The following is a 20,940-nucleotide window of genomic DNA, read 5'->3' on the forward strand; positions in this document are numbered from 1 at the left end:
TGCCATTGAGGGAGCATGTTTTAAAATTATTCAAAAATAGGGCCTAATGTTAAGTTGCTGGAACTCAAATGTGAACAGGGAGAACTTGCAAACTTTTGACTCTCCCCTTTATGCCTAAAGCTCAAGAAAAATCAAGTTTCCTTTCATAAGTTTTTACTTGGTTTGAAGAAACTTTCACCGAGTTCAAAGATGAAGCTATGGCATTCTAATCCTGCCTGAGAGGAAGAAATCTTTAAATCATTACTATCCAATTGACAGTCAATCGGTACTGGTTTTCCCTAAGCTCAGTACCGGGGTCAGTTCTGTTCAATATGTTTTATCAACGCTCTGGATGATTGGACTGAGTGCACTCTCAGTCAGCTTACCTATGGCACCAAGCTGGGCTGTGGGACGTTCTTCTGTTGAAGGGTATAAAAGCTCTGCAGAGAGATGTGGGCAGGCTGGATTGATGGACCAAGGCCACTTGTATGAAATCCAACAAGTTCCAGGTCCTGCACTTGGGTCACCCTGCGTGGCACTGCAGGCCGGGAGCAGAGTGGCCAGAAGGTCCTGAAGCATATCCAGGAGAGCAAACAGAGAGAGTGAAGGATTTGGAACACAAGTCCTGTGAGAAGCAGCTCAGGGAGTTGGGGTTGTTTGGATTGGAGAAAAGGAGGCTGGGAGGGAAGTACTTGGAAGAAAACTGCAGGGAAGTAGGGGTCAGTCTCCTGTGTCATGTAACAAGTAAGATGGCAAGAGGAAAGGACCTCAAGCTGTACCGGGGAAGTTTAATTAGATACTATGCGTGAGGGCGTATGTGGCCAAAGGTCCGGCTAGCAGGAGGTGAAAGGCCGGCGCCTCTGCTGCAGCAAAGGCCAGCCCCCCTTGGCGTCTTGGCCTCGGGCTGGGCTGGATCGCGGGCGGATTTGCACACTGATGAGACGAGGAAAGGAGCGACCACTTTCTGGGGGTGGAAGTTGGGTTATTGATGGCAGGTAGGCAGCAACAGAGGGTATGCACCAACCAGCAAATGGCCAGGAGCAAAGGGTGAAGCAAGGTTTTAAAGGCAAGGGGTGGAGAAGGGAGGGATGCCCAGCTAGCCAATAGGGAAAGGTATGGGGAGGTACATAACCTAACTGACATACAAAAGCAACCAATAAATACAAAATAAAGGAGGGGCCCCGGGACCACAGCCAACCACAACCCCCAGAGAGAAGAAGGTTCTCAAAGACTAGGAGGAGTGCGGGGTGATTGACTGGGCCCAGGGAGGAGGAAAAGTTTACTTATAAGGACAAATAGGGGAGGAGAAGTTACATAACTTAGGTGACTGACAAACTGGGGGGGGAGCAGGGGTGACCGTGGAAACATAACTGACAAAGGGCTTGTGGCGGGAAAACTGGGGAGGACAGAACCATTTTATATAAAACAGGGGGGAACAATGCATAAAATAGGGGAGCAAAATGAGAAACTTAAGAACACACTACAACAATACTAGTGATTTTTTTTTCTGCAATAGGGTTGTCTAGCATTGGAATAAGTTTCCCAGGGAAGTAAATGAATCACCTTCCCTGGAAGTGTTCAAAAAACCTGTGGATGTGATACCTGGTAAAAATGTGGGTGTTAAAGTGCTGGGCGCCGCTGCCATCTCTTGTCCCCAGCAAGCCTCTCCTGCCAAAAGGCAAGCTGAGTTAGCATTCAGGCAGTGCAGTCAAACCTCCACTCAACACTCACCACAGCGGGCTCAGCGATAGAGGCAAGAAAGGCTCTTTTGCAAGGTTTTATTCCAGCAGAGTAACACTGCTACCAAAGGACAAACCCGGGAAAAGAGGATCAACCATGGGGATCACGCAGCGTATAAAGGGAAGGGGTGGGGGCAGAGCTGAGGGGTGGGCAGAGGGGCCTGGCCACCAGGGGTGGGGGGGGTGACCACCAGGGGTACCAAGCCAGTGACAGGGGAAGGAGAAAGCCAAGGAAGTTGTGACACCCTGGGGGAGACTGTGTTTCTCTTTGGGTGGGATGACTCTATGATAAGTAGTTAATGTTTCCAGGGCTGAGGGCTTGAGGATTGACCAAGGGAGGAGAATTCATGGGATACCTCAACCTGGGGTCATGGTTTAGTAGTGAACATGGCAGAGTTAGGTTGACATTTTGACAATTAACTGAGAAGTCTTTTCCAACCTCAATTATCTATGATTTTGTGATCAGTTGTACTTAATACTGTCAGTCCCAACAAAATTAACTCACAACAGACAAACGTCATTTTACTGCTGAGTCTTGCAGGTGTCCTTTCAGGGGGGTCTCCAGACTTGGATACAGGACTGATGTTCTGTGACAATTTCAGTATGGATAATATAAATTTAAAATTAAATGTCACCCTGCCTTGATCACATATATATTTTTGTTGATAAGCTTTTAACTTTTTGGAGTAGTCCTTTCTTAAAAAACTATTTAGGTTCATTTCTTTTAGGAAGTAAAGAAATTTACCTTAGCATAAATGATAGTCATGCTATAAAAACATGAATTATGAAGATAGCATTTATTGTTGGTAGTAGTGCAAGTATTATTGTTATCATTACAGGTTTATGTTTACTTGGCTCATGTCAATGTAAGCTTTCTTTAATCCCCTGCAAATACAGAATTGTGTTTTGTATATAGAGATGGTCATTGCTTTTATTTTCAAGTTAATAATACAGATCCCTAGCAATTGAGGTGTTATCTTAATTTTCACATTGTTCCAGCTTATTGCACTTGACATCCTCTTGTCTTTGTCCTTGTTTTTCAAGTCCTGATCTCTCTTGTAGAGATTGTAACAAAAAATTTTCTGCTAGTTGGGAGATATTTAGATATTGTACGATATGGGTGCATTAGCTGAATGCATGTTGCCTACCTTCTTTTCAAAATGCAACTAATGGAGTAACTCTGCTTCATCAAAACTGTAATAACTATAATTAAATATTCACCAGACACTGATTTCAAGAGTGGCTTTGCAATATGCTGTTCCCTCCTAAAACAAAACAGCTGTGATTTCAGAAAAATTAAAAATTTTCATATTGTTAAAAACTTCCATAGATACAGAAATGAGAGAAATGGTCTTCCTTTGTCATTTAACCCTATACTAAGGAAAAAAAAAATCCCATCAAGGCAGCCATGGTGGTACAACCCAAATATATTGAAGAATTAGAAACAAGGCTATTACAAAATCACTCCTGCCCACCTCCCCCCCCAAAAAAAAACAAACAAAAACCAAAAAACCTGCAACCTTTTCTTGAAAGAATACAGACGTGATTCCAACAACGTGCTATCTAAATGTTTTGTGTAAGCAAAGGGTAGGCTTTAAAGCCAATATAGTACCCATGAATGCTACAAACAAGCAAGGTAAGAATAGGCAAAACTAGCTGGGTCCTTCCTGTATCATTTTCTATACAACCGAAGCCACCAAAGGCATTCCCTGCCTTCTGTTAAAGATTAAAAAGCTCTCCTTTGAAAGACAATGTAGTCAAATCTCCGCCCTATACATCCAGTTGTGACTTTGGTAAAAGAATTAAGGTAACTCCTACACTCTTTATATTATTTCTAAAAGGAATGTATGCTACTTTTTATGTTTATCTAGAAGAAGCTGAGCACTATTTCATTGCCTATTGTATTATATGGACATTTGATTCAACAGGACAAATGTCATCCCACAAAGAAATATTTTTTGAAATGAGTCTGACAGATCACAATGTTTGGTAAATTAGCACAGCTGTAATGACTTCACAGGAGGAACAGAAATGTGAAACTGCTGGGCATCTTTGCCTTTATCTCTGTGGTACTTGCTTTTCCTGCTATTTCCTTTTGCAAAAGACTCAAAGCTATCAGCATAGATTCCATAGCATCCAAGAAAACAAATGTTTGCTCAAAGCACCTAGTGTATTATGCATTAACAAAGTAATGTAAGAACCAACCAAACTCATGTAGTTTGAAAAGAGGCAGAGAGAAGAAGTACATTTAGCTTTTTTCTTAAAGATCCATTAGACTAATTTAAATCAATGCCTTAAGAACTTCTGGACATGTCAGACGCAGTGACACAAGCACTTAACATGAGACATATTTTAACTATAATTATTGATGCAGTCCTGGTTTAGATATAGGTGACTAATGTCTTCACAGACATTTAGGCTGAAAAATGTTCAGTATTCCTGGAATATTTTAAGGTTACTTTAATCACTGGAAAACCATCTTCATTACCCAACAACACATCCAAGTTAACGTGAGCACTGCTATGGCAGAGGAACTTTTTGCCTATAAGAATAATAATAACTTTCACTGTAGAGAAGCAGATATTTCTTAAAGCTATGCTGTGTAAGTCAGGATTCAATATGCTGATAGGTAAAGGACTTCCAAGAGGTATCCAATATAGAATCAAAGAGTTAATGAGTAGTTTGATTTGGAAGGAACAGATAAGGTCATTGAATCCAACCATGAGCCCAGCACTGCTAAGCCCACCACTAAACCATGTGCCTGATGCATGATCTGTATCTGGCACTATAGATGCCTTCAAGGATGGTGGCTCAACAACTTCCCAGGGCATCCTATTGCAATGCTAGACAACCTTTTCCAAGAAGAACATTTTCCTAATATTCAATCTAAACTTCCACTGGTGCATCTTGTGGCCACTCATCACTTTTTACTTGGGAAAACAGATCAACCCCCCAGCTCCTTGCAACCTCCTTTTGGGCAATTGCAGAGAGTGATAAGGTCTCCCCTGAGCCTCCTCTTCTGCAGGTTAAACAACTTCAGCTCCCTCAGCCAAGCTTTGTCCAGCTGGGCACAAGTTGGCTCATGTTGAGCTGCTGTCGACCAGCAGACCCAGGTCAGGAATGCTGCTGACCTGTTTGCAGGCTCAGCCAGTAGCAGTCAGTCACTCAGATTGACACAGACAAGGCTTTGCCTTCAGCAGCACCTACATACAGGACTCCCCCTGTCTACAAGCACAGGCAGCCCGCTCCCCTCTTCTTCTGGGAAGGCAGAAGACCACTAATGCAGACATATACACACATGCACAGAACTCTCCAGATTCACAGGCACACACACACTCATGGATCCCTTCATACCATCTGTTTGCCCAACACCCCTTCCTGAATCCCAAGTCCTCTTATCTAATTCAAAGGTCTCCAACTCACCAGCCAGTGCACACCTGATGCTTACTTGAAACCCACAGAACTCACATACTAATCCCTCATGCACCCCAGATTTCCAAGTCCTCCCTAAGTGTGAACCTCCCAAGCACTTTTCCTGGACCCAAGGATCCCTAACCATTGTTCAGTCCAGTTTAAAGTTTGTCAGTAAAAACATACATGAGCCCCACACACACCTAGTCTGAGGAGGGCACAGACAATTTTCCCCTGTGCTCCTGAGTCAGTAGCTGGCATCACAGACCCCCATCCTGCTCCAGTATCTGGAACCAATTTTCATTCACACATATGCAGGTCACACCAGTAGCTGCCACTTAGTCCTTGCAGCACACATACATATGCAGAGAGAAAGAGTGAGATTATGCAGAAACATGGCTAAGAAAATGTTTATTAAGAAGATGTAAGTTGATAGAACAGACTGGTGAGAAGGTGCAAGGCTAAGCCAGACAAATGCACTGTCTGGCCCTGTTTTGCACACAACCAGCCCCTTCTATACCCTTTTCTAGCTGAACGCTCTTTGTTCCTCTCTTCATGGATCTCATGGGTCCATAAATCTCCATAGAGTCCCCATTTTCTCAGATCTGGGGTACCTCTCATTTAAAGTCTTGCCAGTTACAAAGTCCAAGTTGATCTAGCCGGAATTGTTGTCCTGTGTTTTCTGGATAACCAATCAATTACCATTAGATTTGTTCCTTGCCATAGTCTCTGTGTTCATTTTGTCAGGTCTGTCTCTTGGTTTTGCATCTGTTTTCCCCTTTTTCTCCACTGGTTTCTCAATTGTCAAGACCACTGATCTGATGGAAAAAACATTCTCACACCACTTCAGGTGCCCACATCAATTAGTATACCTGACCAGGTTACGTCCTCATCATCCCCTCTCTTTATCACTTGTCCCACAGGTTTTTGATCCAGTATGTTGTTCATGGCTTCCTCTATGTCTTATTAACTCCTATTTAACTGGAAAAGCACCAGATACCCTTAGAAAAGTCGACACTTTCCCACCACATAACCTTACATATGGCTTGTACAGTAAATTTTTCTAAATCAACAAGAAATTATTTATTTTTTACTGATCATGTTTTATTTTTTTACATTTAAATCAGCTTCTGATTGGGTAAAGAAAAGCATAAACAAATCCAAAGTTTTCTAATCTTTATATTACTTTAAAATATGTAGAAGATTATTCATAATTTTTTTTTTTCATTTCTGTCTTTTTTCAACCATTAGGAAATCCTGAAAAAATTTCGGAAGCAAACGTGTATGTTCAAGTTCTTGATGTTAATGATAATGCACCAGAATTCCCTAAAAATTATGAAACATTTGTTTGTGAAAATGCAGTTTCTGGACAGGTGAGCATGAAGTAGTTACCCATCATTTTTCTCACTACAATGAAGATTTGTTCTGAGATGTTTAGCATTGATTCTTTCAGTTCTGTGAGTACAGACTGCATTTTTTCTATTTCCAAAGTTAGTTCTGTTGATATATGCATAATACAAAATTTAAATTTCTGTACAGTGGTGTGTATTTTTTCCCCCTTTAAAAGAAAATCTGTATGTCTTGTTTGTATTTTAAAAAAAGTAATAAAGTACAGGCAGAAACTTCTGAAAAAATATAGGACACAAATTTGTTTCATGTTAGGGGCACAGTTGAAAAACCTGTGGCTGGTAACTTAAGCAACAACATGAGAACCAGGCCTAGACCAATTTCAAACCAGATCCATTGTGTCCTTCAGATAGAAATCTTTTACTGTGAACTGAATTCAAATCCTGACTAGTTCAGCACAAGTCTTAAAATGTTTAAGACATTGCCCTCACAACACCTTCCCTAGCTGGCAGCTTAACTTATTGTTATATTTAACATCCTTCCCAGGAGGTTATTTCCCATTTCCTACTTGATATCCACACGAATGGGGTATCATCAGTCAGCTACCTCAATTCCCAGTTACACTGCTGTCTTTCCATTTTCCTCCTGTAAAAAAAAAAGATTAAAAAATCCAGGATATTAAAAAAAAATTTTTTGGGGTAGGCTTTTTTTTTTTTTTGGTTGGTCAGTTTGGATCTTTTAAAAAGAAAAATATATGACATAAACAACAACATCGAAAAATACCCAACCAAACAAAAAAAGGTCTATAAGAGGAAAATCATCTATATGTTTTTCCACCACTCTAAAGCATTATTTGAGCATTAAAAAAAAAGACTTTTAGGATATATGTGATGGTTCTGTTCAAACGTTTTGTTGTGTTAGTTTCTCAGTCAAACAATCTCTCTTTTTATGCCATTTTGGTTTATTTTGACCTCAATTACTCTGCGGTTAAATAAGGCTTTTCCTGTTTCTCAAATGATCTCTTTATGGCCTTTTGCATCCATTTATACATTTCTCTATCAGAAACTACTTTGTTTGTTCTGCATTTGGAAATCTTCCTGTCTGCAAAGGCTACCTCTGTTTAGGAGGTATTTGGAGTAAGCCATTTCTATTGGTCTTGGGGTATCTCTTTGACAGATAAAAGTGCAGGCATTAAATCAACTGCATTTCATGCTCCTTGGCTTCAAGACACCGTTAATTAAATATGGATGTTTATAACATGGATATTTGTTATCCATGTTTTAGACTTGCCTCCAAGATAAAAACCCACGTGAATAATTTCTCAAGGTTTTTAGTATTCCATAGTCACCTACTGATAAATAATATCTGTATGCTAACCTATCAATAGCTACTTTTAAATATCAATTACATATATATATTAAATATATTGAGAATCACTGGATAAAACTGTTCTGCAAAGAATAGCAGTGTTAGCAATACTAATAAATTCTTTAACTATAGTACACCGAATAATTCTTTGACATTGCAATATATGAATGAGGGTTGAATGTGATATTTTTCTCACCCTACAGAGAAGCATAATGTTAATTTTTTATTTTCATTGTTATAGGCTTTGGAGAATCACAGGCATCTTTAGTTTAGCCTGTTGAGACTGCAGCAGTAATGATAAATAATTTTCTCATTAACAAGTTATCTTAGGAAGAACAACAGGAAAATGCTACTGAAATGCATAATTATCACAGTCAAAGTTTATGATATTTTATTCAGTGTTTAAGATTAAAACAGGATTGTTAGCTGATGTATCTTCTTTGGTGTTAACTTTTTTTCTTATTTTTTACTCACAAATTTTTTTTTTGTTTCTCAACAAGAAACCAAAAGATTCAAATGTGATTTTATAGATGGCCTGGTTGTCCAATGAAAAATAAAATTTACATTTCAGAAGAATTAGCTTAAGCAATTAAATGACTTATCCAGGATATTACATACCTTTTTATCTTAACAATATTTCTGCAATCAATTTCAAGTAGCTATGGAATCTGCTTACATGTTAAGTTCAGATTAAAGATTGTGTAGCTACACTATCACACCTGTCTAGCCTTTTAGCTGGAATCAATGTGCTGAGAGATGTTTTCAGAGATGTACTGCACTTCTGCAATTCACTTCTTTCCTTGATCTGAGCCGTGTCGCATTTCATGGGACATTCCAAAATATATTTGCATGAGTTTACAGTGTTTAGGGGAAAATGAAGGAAAGGCACTGCGGAGGAAAAGATACCACTAATAAATGAATGTTTAATTGTTTAATTCAATCTAGTGTCAGCCTGGTTAGCTATAAAAGTAATGTAGAGTGAGGTTACAATTAAGTTATTTTTACGTAGCCTAAAAGTATACTGATTTGTGATATAGAATATAAAACACACTATGAGTAAAAGTAATTGTTTTTCTAATTATCCAGACTCATACACTGTTAATAATAACTTCAGTCTAGATGAGAGAGCTTGCTTTGAAGTTTTGGATTTTCTGAAAGACTATCAAAAATCTTGGTCTGCTTTTATTGACTAAGTGCTGACCTTCAAGCCCATGCATGGTGTTTTTGTGTGAATTGCAGCTATGTTTAGCTTAGCCTCCAAAAGTCATTAAAACAAAAGGATTAGATTTCAGTCTGTGGGACTATAATCCAAATTTGACAATAAAAATGGATATAAAGAAGATAGATAGGTGGTTTTGGCATCATACTGAATGCATTCATCATGTTTATTAGACATCTTGAATGGAATTTTCACTATCCATTTAATGTTATCGTTTAGTACTGTCCTATAATACAGAAGTCAGCTGTATACTACACCACAACTCAAATTTTCTTTAAAATGTTGAAAAACACTTTCACTGCACCACCACCATTCCATGAGCTGTTTTCCAAATGAATTGAACATGAAAGTTGCACTGTTAAATAGTCTTCTGTTCCACTACAGCTATAGTTATCTTCAGATAAAATAGAAGAGTATTATTAAGGCATTCAAACCTCTGATTACCTTTTGATTAGACTTTTTGACTTTATAACTGCATGTAAACACAGTAAATTATGACTACAATGTTCTATTAATTGTTTATATTTACCATTTAGGGGTGTGTAAATTTAGTACAAACCTTTGAACTTCCAAGGAAATATGCTTTACAAATAGTCAAAACACCAAGATGACCAAATCCACCCCAAAGGTAACACTAGAGACATCTCATCAAAAATGAATCTCAAAAAAAAAGCCTAATTTCCAAGTTATTAATAAATTAACTCATCTAGATGAGGCAGCTTGAAAGATTGATGTAAACTGTATCAAAATACTTATATTATATGTGAGCAAGCTGGCCATCCATAATGTACCTATGCATGGTAATTTCAGCCCTTTTGTGAATATTGATCTTTCTTCCTATCAGAGGGAAAGCTGATTTCAGCTTAAGATAAACTATACTGAACTACCTATATTCTGAATTAATCTATCATCTTTAATGCGTATTTATTCTAGTAATTCTGAGTTCCTTTAATTTGGAGTGATTTTGATATTAAAGCTTGCATAGCAATTTTTATTAGATTCAAAAATGTGATTGAGTATGCAGGAACTTTGAGTCAGAGATAAGAAAAAAAAACAAATTTATTTACTCAGTACTTGGCACATAATAAAATAATAATCAGTTACAGTGTAAGTGAAAAGTACTCGTTTCCTATTACTTCTCTACATAATGAAATGTTGACAGAAGAAAAGAGAGGAAATCTTTAAACAAATTCTATGAGCATATGATTAATGCTAAAAATGAGTAGTTTGCTAAAACAAATCCTTTCTAGCAAATCATGATGCAAAATTGTTTTTACTAGCAGAGAAATGAAAGTGAGAGTTGACTGTTTATTATTTCATATTGCATGTTTTCTTCAACATTTACAAAAAGCATCTGAGCAGTAATGATAAGAAAATAAAAAGTTAAAAAGCCCCTCAACAATGAATGCATCCTTTAGAGTGTAAAAACATGATGAAGCTGTGAAAGCAATGTATAATAAAACATGCTCTTACACTGAGCCATACCTGCAGATGCACTGAGTGTAACATGTGATGTTTTGAAACAGGGGGCACAGTGACCCATGGAAAATTCCTTTTTCTGTTTTATGTGGACCATGATTCCATGACATTATCTCTTAGCAAAATGACACAGGTGGGAGAATTTTATTAGCATATGTGAACAAACATAAAAAAAGCACCTCAGTGTCACAGCATGAGCTTTGTTAAGTCTTTGCAGATAAGTACACAATTTTATTTATAGTTGACCAGAAACATTTACAGTAGACCCAGATAAATAATTTGAATACTGTGCCAATTTGCTTTTCAAAAGAGAAGCAGTTATCAACACTTTAATCTTTTACCTGCTCTAAACTCTGATGATCAGTAAATTTTATGAGACTGAGAAATATCTTTCTGCTTATAAGACTTCTGCCAATTTAAACAAAATCAGTTCTGTACTCTCTAAAAAAATGGGTGATTAGGTCTCCTACATATTATAATCCACAGCAGAACTCCTATCGAAGGATGTTTTGTGGAAAACAAAACAAAGAAACTGAAGGGGAAAGAGAGAGGTGGTAAATGTTTCTACTTCCCTCCATTTCTCTAATGGAATTGGTAAGACTAACACATAAAGGACTCAAAATTCTACATTCAGAGTTCTGTAGCATCAAAATTAAAGAGTACTGTTGTTCAGATAGATAATTTATGCCTTAAATGTATCTTGGTTGAAAGCCAATAGAAGCAGAAAGGACTGCAACAAAGTAGATTTGACCTTTCCTTTTGGACCTCTCCATAATTCCAATAAATACCATTTGGAGTTCAGGAAATAAATTTGCAATTAAGTTTTATCAATGTGTATAAGGAATTTCTTCCTCTTTCAGTTTGCCAGGGTGGGAATTTTTGTTCAGATAGATTACTCACAACTGATTTACCATGCCTTGTATTCCCCCGTTGTTGCCATTTACAGTTACCACAAGTCCTCACAGGGGAATTTTGTCCAATGTTCAGATTCTAAACCTTCACCTCCATTTAGGCGTAAAATGAGCATGTTCCTGTTTCCCATCTGTGCTTCTGGTTGCTTATCTTGTTAAAGATTTCTTCTCTGCTAGTGCACTGAAATATTTCACTGCGTTCTTTAAGTCCTCAAAAGCCATTAGAAATTTAAATTAGTTTTTCAAAAAGAATCATGTGAGTTAATCTCTGTTTTAAAGAAATATCCATTTTTAAAATGAACCTCTGGATCTTTAAAGCTTCTATATTCATGAGACTTGAAATAAGAATTTTAAAGCAAATAAATTTCAGCCATGTCAACACAACAACTGACATAACCTTGCAAAAGCAGCAATTCAACCACTGTAATTTCTTTATTTATATGCTAAAATATAGGAGGTGTGTAAGCCTTAACACACAAGCAGTAATTGCAGTTTTTGAGAATGTGATGCCAGTCCCCCTGGTACACAGCTAGGATCTCCTAGGTCAGATGTACAAAAACCTAGGAAATCGGAAAAAAAATAAGGAATTTATTTCACTCTGAGTGATTTTTCCTTCCCAGTCAGTAAAATCAGAGGCATTTATTGCTCTCTGCATATTTTATAGACTAACATGGGCTTTGTTGAATCTTAGTAGAAGAGCTACAGCAAGAAGTAAACAATAAGGATTTGCCCTGTCCTCACATTCCAAATCTTCCCCTGCTGCTACGGTGAATCCTTAAAGGCATATATCTATATATGTATCTATAAGTGTCTATATTTATAGCTAGAACAACCACAGGAATCTTATGCAGAATGGGACAGCACAGATCAAAGCAAGGGAAGGTAGTTTTGGTTTTTTTCAGTTAGCCACATTCTCCTTAGAATTTTATTGATTGAATCAGATATAGATTAAATGTGCAGAGCCAAATACATTCCATATGTACAATATGGAAGTCAATAATGAAATAGCAAAACAGTATCTAATTCACAACTGCTGTAATTTTATGATCTTCACACATTGTATACTCTAAAAGATATGTTTTCAAAAGATATTGGTAATACCTGGTTGAATGAAAATCACTTTTTTTTTTAGTTTGTAGGTAGGTAATTTTTCTCTATCAAGTAACTGAACTAAAACCAAAACAGTTTGGTTTAAAATAAAACAAAGTAAATGTGGCCAAGATGTCTTTGCAGATCATTATTTTATTCTGCATAGTTAGTATATCTTAATAGACCCTGAATTTTAAGGACAGGCGTATGTACATTCATACCAAGATTTATCTTCATCTGTGACATGTAACCCACAAATTTTCAAGAAAAGCTAGTATGGCCTCTCATAGTTTTTTGAGGTAGATGGCAAAATATTATAAAATGTGTCCTTCTTTGCAGTTTAGACTGGATATTAAACTTTGTGCCCTATTTCTGTTCATGTTGAGCTTACTCTGGGAAATACATTTTCTTATAAAAATGATGCCTGTGGTAGTCAAAGAAATGTTAGCTGTCAGTTTATCCTCATTGATTTCTTGACCTGCGTTTTTCTAGCTGTATTTGCATCACCTCAGGTATTTTGTTAGTTCTGAGCAAAGAAAAAAAGTCCCTCGAGAATCCCTCTCCCTCATACACCATGACATCACTGAAAAGTGATTCCTCTATTCCTGGCAATGAAAAAAAACCAAAAAAACGCAACAAACACAAACTAAAAACCTCAAGGGTGCTCATGTTTCAATAGAGAGAAAATATAGATTGAAATAAATTTCACATATGAAGAGGGGACAGTGTTAAGAATACAAAGCTTTTGGTGTGTAAGCCACATTTTGCACTTTGCTGTGATGATTTCACCAAACTTGGCCTGCTTGAAAAGAAAAAGAATGTGTGATGAAGTTCTAGATCTTTAAAAAAGGATCTATCCAGAAAAGAGTTGTCAAAGGCACAGATGGAGACCAGCAGTAGCCACTTCCACTGACTCAAAGCCCTGATTGTATCATTCAGGTGATCTGTGCTTTGAGAAAAGGTGAGGGTTCAAGTTCTTGTGTTCAAAGACATACAGAACATGACATAACTGATAAAATTGAGCCAAAGTTCAAATTTGACCCTCTCTTTTCTGAAAATTGGCCAACTTCCAGCAGTTTGCTTTCCTCCTGATCAGCAAGGATGTTCACTAATATATGCAGATAATTAAATATTTACTGATAAATATAACAAATATAGACTTTTTAAAAAGAAATACTGCTAATTATGTTTACTATGTGGTTGTTTATATACAGAGATGAAAAACATTCTTTTGAATGCTGTTATTTTTTATTTTATCTTGCAATGACTGTCTGGTTTGACAGATTTCTAAATGAAGGCTATTTTGTTTTCTTGAGAAAAAGCAGCCAAAAAATTCCATAATCAATCTGTTATAATATCCAGAATCAACAATTCAGCATGTGAACTTGTCAACGCATGTAACTTACTGGAGCCACAATATACCAGTTGAATGATGTCCATGTGTTTGTGGACTCAAAAGGAATGGGTTTTGCATAGAAAGATTTCTTCAAATGCAGAATGATATACTCTTCACTTGGATTAAAAAAAAAAAGAACAAAACATTCTATATATATTTTTTTTTACGATTTATGGAGACTTCATTTGCTCCTGGTCATTAGATCTGGAAAGCATTTTACATTTTCTCAACATTTTAATGCCTACCTGTCTCAAATGGATGAAAACCTAATGCAGAGTACTTGCAGAATATAAGTCTCAATAAGCCTATTTGGGTGTTTGGTGAATATTTGCATATTATGCACGAAATACAGATTCGTGGATCATATCCTCAACATCAATAGTTTAATTTTAACATACCTGTTATATCCTTTCTATTGCTTTAAAGGACAAGGAAAATCTTTTACTCTTAAACAACTTTGTTCTCTTATTTTTTCCAGCTAATTCAAAGCATCAGCGCAGTGGATCAAGATGACTCTGCAGAAGGTCACCATTTTTATTTCTCATTGGCTCAGGAGGACTCAAACAGCTCACATTTTACTGTCAAAGACAATCAAGGTAGTGTCAGTCATGCAGCTTTTTAAGACCCTCCTGTGGAAGATGCATGCTTCCAACAGGTTCTTAATTTCTTAAAATTTTCCATTTAAATACAAATTTTTGTCATAAAAATTAAATAGGTTCTGAAGTCCACCTCAAAACAATAATCTAATAGCATCAGAGTGTATTTTCCTTTTCAAGTGACTTATGTAAACAGCAAAAGGCAGTTTTATTTCAGGGAAAGACAAAACAGCTGAGATGAAACATACACTGATATTTCTTAAAAATTATTTTCTTAATGCTGAATATGGTGGTCATTTCCAACTTTCCTGTTAAAATTATTTGCCTGAGAAATAAGACCATTAGAAAGAGAAGATTGATATAAGAAGATTGTAATTTCATTAATTCAGCAAGGCCAACATTATAAACACAGATAACTAGGAATGGAATGTGAGTCTGCTGAGACTACAAAATAAAGCTTTGTTGGACTAAGCTAAAGTACACATCGTTCTTACTGACCATGGAAATTATTTGAATGCTCTGGCCAAGGGAACAAATCAATGGAAACGAGTTTTGGGGAGCTCCAAATACATTAAATGGCAAACTACTTTGCAATTATCTTCAAAGTTAGTCAATGTATCAATAAGAATTTCAGTTCCCATCTTCATCTCTCACTCCCTTCCAGGAAGAGATAAGTCATTATATTAAGGTCAAATTGTGCACAAGCCATGAGCCTTTCCCACCTTTCCTCTTTCTGCCCAAAACCCAAGCTGACCCTCAGACAAAGCAACCCATTCAGTTCCTTTTGATGGCTACTAATGGGGAAAACAAAACTTTTTGAAATATGATGCAATAAGATATCATCCTGCCTCTTTCTGCCACATCCAACAGAAATGGCTGGTTGAATTGTGATAGCCCTAAGGAAGAGAAAAAAAGACTGTAGATCTTTAGTATTTTATCTCAGAGTTACTTTCTGAACTATGATAGAAACCTAGAACAACTTACATGTGAGGGAGTTAAATTCAGGAGACTGTTTGTATAGATGTATTGTGCAAATACATCTCTAATATAAGTTTTTCCCTACTCCAGATACGCACGTGCAGTCTTTCACTCTGCCATGAGAAAAAATTCTGACATGGAAATATTTCCAGATTCTTTTTTTCTTCTTTTTATTATACATGTATGTAGACAGGACTATTTTGTTTTGCAGCAATCTAAGTAACTTACTCTAGCTGATATGCAGCAGGACCTCAATTTAAGCTGTTTACTGTGTTTTTTACAAAACAGATTTCTAAACACTCATACTTAAATACAAAGCAAAGTGGAAGCATCTAAATAGTTTTGCTATTTTAGGCAGTAGAAGTCCAGCTAACTCCAGTTTTTGTGCCAGGGAAATAAATAAAAGACCATTTTAGTGGACTTTTTTCTTGCTTTTCCTTCTTTCCCTTGCCACCTGTTTTCACTATGTGCTGCTAGAAACACTTTTTAACCTTTTTGATTGACAAACTGTCTGTATTTTATCGGTGAGCTTCTGGCTTGGAAGCAGCTGGATACATGGAACCATTTTAAGAACCAATTAATTAGTCTGAGCAGGTGCCAGGTACTGGCAGAGAAAAAGATGTTAACTTCTTTAGCTCTGAACATTAAAACCAGAGCTCCTCAGTCAAATTTTATGATTGCCCCTGGAGTACATATATCAAAACTAAATACAATTTATTCACAATTGACAAAATATGCACCAAATGTCAGTGCCTACTTTTATGTTTTTAACTTTTGTTAATGTGTAGCTTTGCAGAGTACGATTGCTTTTAAATAGGTCAGACAGCACTAAATATTATTGTTGTGGTTACAAGATACATAAATGCGTATCATCATTATAATTTATCCTCTAGATAACACAGCTGGAATTTTCACAGGAAAAAGTGGCTTCAGCAGGCAAGAGCAGTTTTTTTTCTACTTGCCAATCTTAATTCAGGATAATGGAACCCCACCACTGACGAGCACAAATACTCTCACTGTCACTGTCTGCGACTGTGACACGGAAGTTAACACCTTCTACTGCCGATACGGAGCTTTCATGTATTCCTTGGGTCTCAGCACAGAGGCTTTAGTTGCTGCTTTGGCTTGCATATTAATATTCCTAGGTAAGTACAAGTAAGAAAAATGACTTTGCTTCCTTTTACAGAGGGGTTGGTTAAGTAACAACGATGGACCCTTGACTCAAAAACTGGAAGTACTGGGCTATTGGTAAAAACTGAAAAAAACCCAAATGTTTAATTTCTTTTCTATTTTCTTAACTATGATTTCTCCCTTCCTTTCCCCAGTTTTCAGTAAAATTTGAATTCTAACATAATTTTCTAAAAGTTAGACGTAGTTGAGTCATCGTCCTCTTTACTCTCCTGGCAGTGCAATAGCAAAGATTTCAGAGCCCAAAGTCTTTATTGATCACAGGTAAAGCTGAAGACAGCATTATCCAAGAAAATTTGCTAGTGTATGAATATATTAAAAGCAGTAACACCCTACTTATTCTTCCTTAGGAATGGCAAATGTAGAACTGAGATCAATTATGAATAATAAAAGAAACAGGGAATCTGACATCAGCCAGAAAGTTCCAGACACAGGGAGCTTCTTTCCCAATTAAGGTTTCATCTCTATACAGCATTTTCTCCAAATGCTGAACATCTCCTTTTTCCTCTCAGGAGACACCAGCTTAACTTCCAATACATCTGGGAATTTCTCAATATGAAAACTGGGATTGAGAAGGGTTCAAATGCACAGGAGTTTTTCTAGTACCTCTGTAAAGAGTTGTGCACAGCTGGCAAACAGCACTCAGAACCAAACCAACAACTCAAGGTTGGCCGTTCTAGGCACTAGCCATTTCTTGACTTCATGGACAAGCCCAGGGATGCATCATATTCCCTACATCCAGGCCCTGGTTTCCAATTGAAGACATGGGAATATACAATTAATTTTTTTTTCTAGGCTTGCCTGCACTTCCAGAGTTGTCTTATTTAAATCTGAGCTTAGATATCTGCCTTATGTCTTTTGGTCAGTTTAAGCTTACAGGTCAGTGTGCATTTCAAGTTTTGATTGCTGGTTGCAGGGTATCTGAATAGGTTCACTTTGTGTTATTGACTTCAGGATCTAAGGATCAGGCAAATTGCACCACTGCATTATCCAGGCCATAATGGGAATTATTAATCAATGATTTCTTGGGTTCTTGCAAAAAGGTTCTCTCTCCAGGTGGAATAAACCCATGGCATCTACTGGACCTATTCATATCACCAAGGTTAAAGCAGGGATATAGATAAATACATTAGTCCAAAAGAAGAAAGAACTTAATCTACTACACTATTTACAAATACACATATTTTAAATTCCTTAATTATTTGAATATATTTTTGAAATTATTTACAATTAAATAATAAAATGTTCTCTACATAATGTTTGCCATTTATATCTGAAAATTTAATTTTCAAGTAGAAAGTATACCATCAGAAGAATTCACCAGGCAAAGCATTTGGAAATCCACTTATTTTGTGAATACATAGTAAAAAGTCTTGTTTTCTGTGCTTTCAAGTCTTGTGTTGGTATCTCCCATGCAAATAGAATAGTTTATTGTAAACAGAACTGCTTCAGGTTCGTCATGTTCTTAAGTAAAATGATATAATTCTTGATAGTAGTATCCTTTTATGTTCTGAGTAAAAACACTACAGTCCACAAAATACCTGTTAGATAGAACTGCAGCAAGATATAGTTAAAACTGAAAGAATTAATCTCTTTGAAAATCATAGTCCAATTCAAAGGGATTGCTTCAGTTAAAATGAAATTATGTGGGATTAAATAATAATGCTTTAACAGAAGATGTAAGAAACTTCTCACATATTAAGGAAATAAGATAATTGGATTCATAGGCTTGACAGAAAAATGACACAGAATTTAATGACTCTTCAAATTTTAAAATCAGCACAACAGAAATAGTTGAACACCATTCAGCACAGTCTGTGGAACTGAATGATTCAACCAGGTGAGGAGTATATCTTGCTCACTGTCTCATTTTTCATTTGATCTTGATGCGGCTTTTATCAGAGAGAAACATAGAGATTAAGAATTTAAATTCTGAATGTGAAATGGATATATTATGTGATAAAAAAGGCGCTTTCAAATAGCATAACCTGTGTTTCTGTCAGTTTCAAATTTGCATCTACCAAAAGAACTGCTCCATTTAATTCGCCTTTTTTATAAGTCCCTTTGTAGCCATTTTCCAACACACCCATTGCTCATCTCAAAACCATAAAATGCATTAAAATTACAGCTCTATAAATTTGTTAAGATAGCTTCACTATTCAACAGCCTTGATACTAAGATAAGAAGTGATTTTTAAAATCTTTCCAAGCACATTCATAGTATCTAGTTCTCCTTAATTTTTTCTCTTGTCCTTTCTCTTTTCTTTTTATTTTGTCAGTGTTCTTTTTGGCAATTGTAGCCATAAGGCAGCAGCAGCAGCAGAAGAAGCCTCCCTTTTCAGAGAAGATGGAAGACTTCAGAGAGAACATTGTCAGTTATGACGATGAAGGAGGGGGCGAGGAGGACACAGAAGCCTTTGATATTTCAGCACTGAGGACACGCACTGTCATGCGAACGCACAAACCTCGGAAGAAGGTGGCCTCTGAAATCCAGAGCCTCTACAGGCAGTCTCTGCAGGTTGGCCCCGACAGCGCAATCTTCAGGCAATTCATTTCAGAAAAGCTGGAAGAAGCAAATATGGATCCTAGCGTTCCTCCCTATGACTCGCTTCAGACATACGCGTTTGAGGGGACTGGCTCCTTGGCAGGATCCCTCAGCTCACTGGGTTCAAACACCTCAGACATGGATCAGAGCTATGACTACCTTGCAGACTGGGGACCTCACTTTAAGCAGCTTGCAGGCATGTATTCTTCCCACAGAACTGTGGGGGATTAGGCACTTTTTGAACTGTTCTTTTGTTTTCCTAAGTCTCAGCAACCAAATGCAACTGTGGATTTTTAAAAAGGAGGTCATCTCACATTGAACAGGAGAACTAAGAGCCCAAGGGATTTAATATGGAAAGTTTTGGATGTGGAAACCTCTGGAAAGGATAAAACACACCAGGGGTGTTACCACATGTGGAGATGGTGGTTATAGTTGGAAAACCTTGTCGTAATCCAAGGGCTTACATGCAAACCTTGCCTCTTTGGATATCTAGATCCTCCTCTGGATACTGAAAATCTGGATCTTGCTACTATAAAAGGAGGAGCAGAAGCCATAAATGGATGTTGTAAACATTCTGTCATCCATAAGCTTTAAACAGTTTCCAAAGCTGACAGACGCATATTGTTGAGGGTGAACACATACATTAACCAAAGTTAAACACGCATGTTTGTATAATGCTTCATTATATAAATATAATTCTGTGAAAAAGTAAACCCTAGATATTCTAATATCATTGTCAAAAGTGCTTACAAGATCATCTATTTATTGTTCTTAGGATGAGAAAACAAAAACAATTTTTTTCTCTTTTCTTATGAGAAAAATTAAAGCACATTACGACATCAGCAAGTGTTTGCTGCCACTTTAGTTTTAAGCTATTGGAAAATGTGTAAACCAATACTTAATTTAGCAAATAAGATAGGAAAGAGAATCAATATTTAACTTAAATACTGCAATCAACCACATTATATATTACTGCACTTAAAACGAAATGCTGTCCAAATACAGGCATTTTTTCCTTTTATTAAGAGTTTAAAGGATGACTGATTTACCAGCACAGATTTATTTTTTTTATTATGGAATATAAAATTAGCTGCAGTAGTCAGTTTTATTATAACAATATTAAGAATCTTTAAAATACTAAACTGATGGTTATAAAACTTTATGTATGACATTAGATAATAAGATAATAAAATGCTTTAAATGCTAATCCACTTTGAAAATGATCCTGAATTATTCTGCAAGACTCAAGTAAGATTTCAAAATTCATTTCACACTCTATTTTTTTCCAACCATTCCATAGCAAATATATAGCTATCCCAGAACAATTCTTTACTGAAGCAACTACCCAGCAGCAATTTTGGAACTGAGGTCATCAATGTTTTCAAAATCGTCTGTCTGAAAAAAGCAACCCACATGTATTTTACTCACCTCTCTTTCACTGAGTACTCATCTTACAGAAATAATATCCTGCAATCAACTGATCCAATCATCTAAAAGCTGGCATCATGATAAACCAAATTATGCAACATATTTCTTTCTCTTTTCCTTTTTTTTTCCCTTCTTTTTATAAGTAAAATTTTAGATAAGTGAAACTGAAGTACAGATTCAGGAAAGCTTATGCAAGGAAGAAGCAAACAAATAAACCAGCCCCAACAAACAAATTCTGCAATGTTTACTACAGTTGCTCTTCACTGAA

The 20,940-nt window shown here is 36.6% G+C and overlaps 1 protein-coding gene across 1 annotated transcript in view; it reads left to right on the top strand.

The window, feature by feature from the left end:
* Nucleotides 1-20,714, top strand: part of CDH19 (cadherin 19) — a 118,214-nt gene extending 97,500 nt beyond the window's left edge. Inside the window, exons 9-12 of the mRNA XM_058820251.1 lie at nucleotides 6,381-6,502; nucleotides 14,417-14,534; nucleotides 16,406-16,657; nucleotides 18,979-20,714. Of these exons, the coding sequence (XP_058676234.1) occupies nucleotides 6,381-6,502; nucleotides 14,417-14,534; nucleotides 16,406-16,657; nucleotides 18,979-19,475 (989 nt within the window). The 3' untranslated portion in view covers nucleotides 19,476-20,714. The remainder of the gene's footprint in view (nucleotides 1-6,380; nucleotides 6,503-14,416; nucleotides 14,535-16,405; nucleotides 16,658-18,978) is intronic.
* Nucleotides 20,715-20,940: the final 226 nt, after the last annotated feature.

This window comes from Ammospiza caudacuta, chromosome 1 (assembly GCF_027887145.1).
Source record: "Ammospiza caudacuta isolate bAmmCau1 chromosome 1, bAmmCau1.pri, whole genome shotgun sequence".
Lineage (NCBI taxonomy): Eukaryota > Metazoa > Chordata > Aves > Passeriformes > Passerellidae > Ammospiza > Ammospiza caudacuta.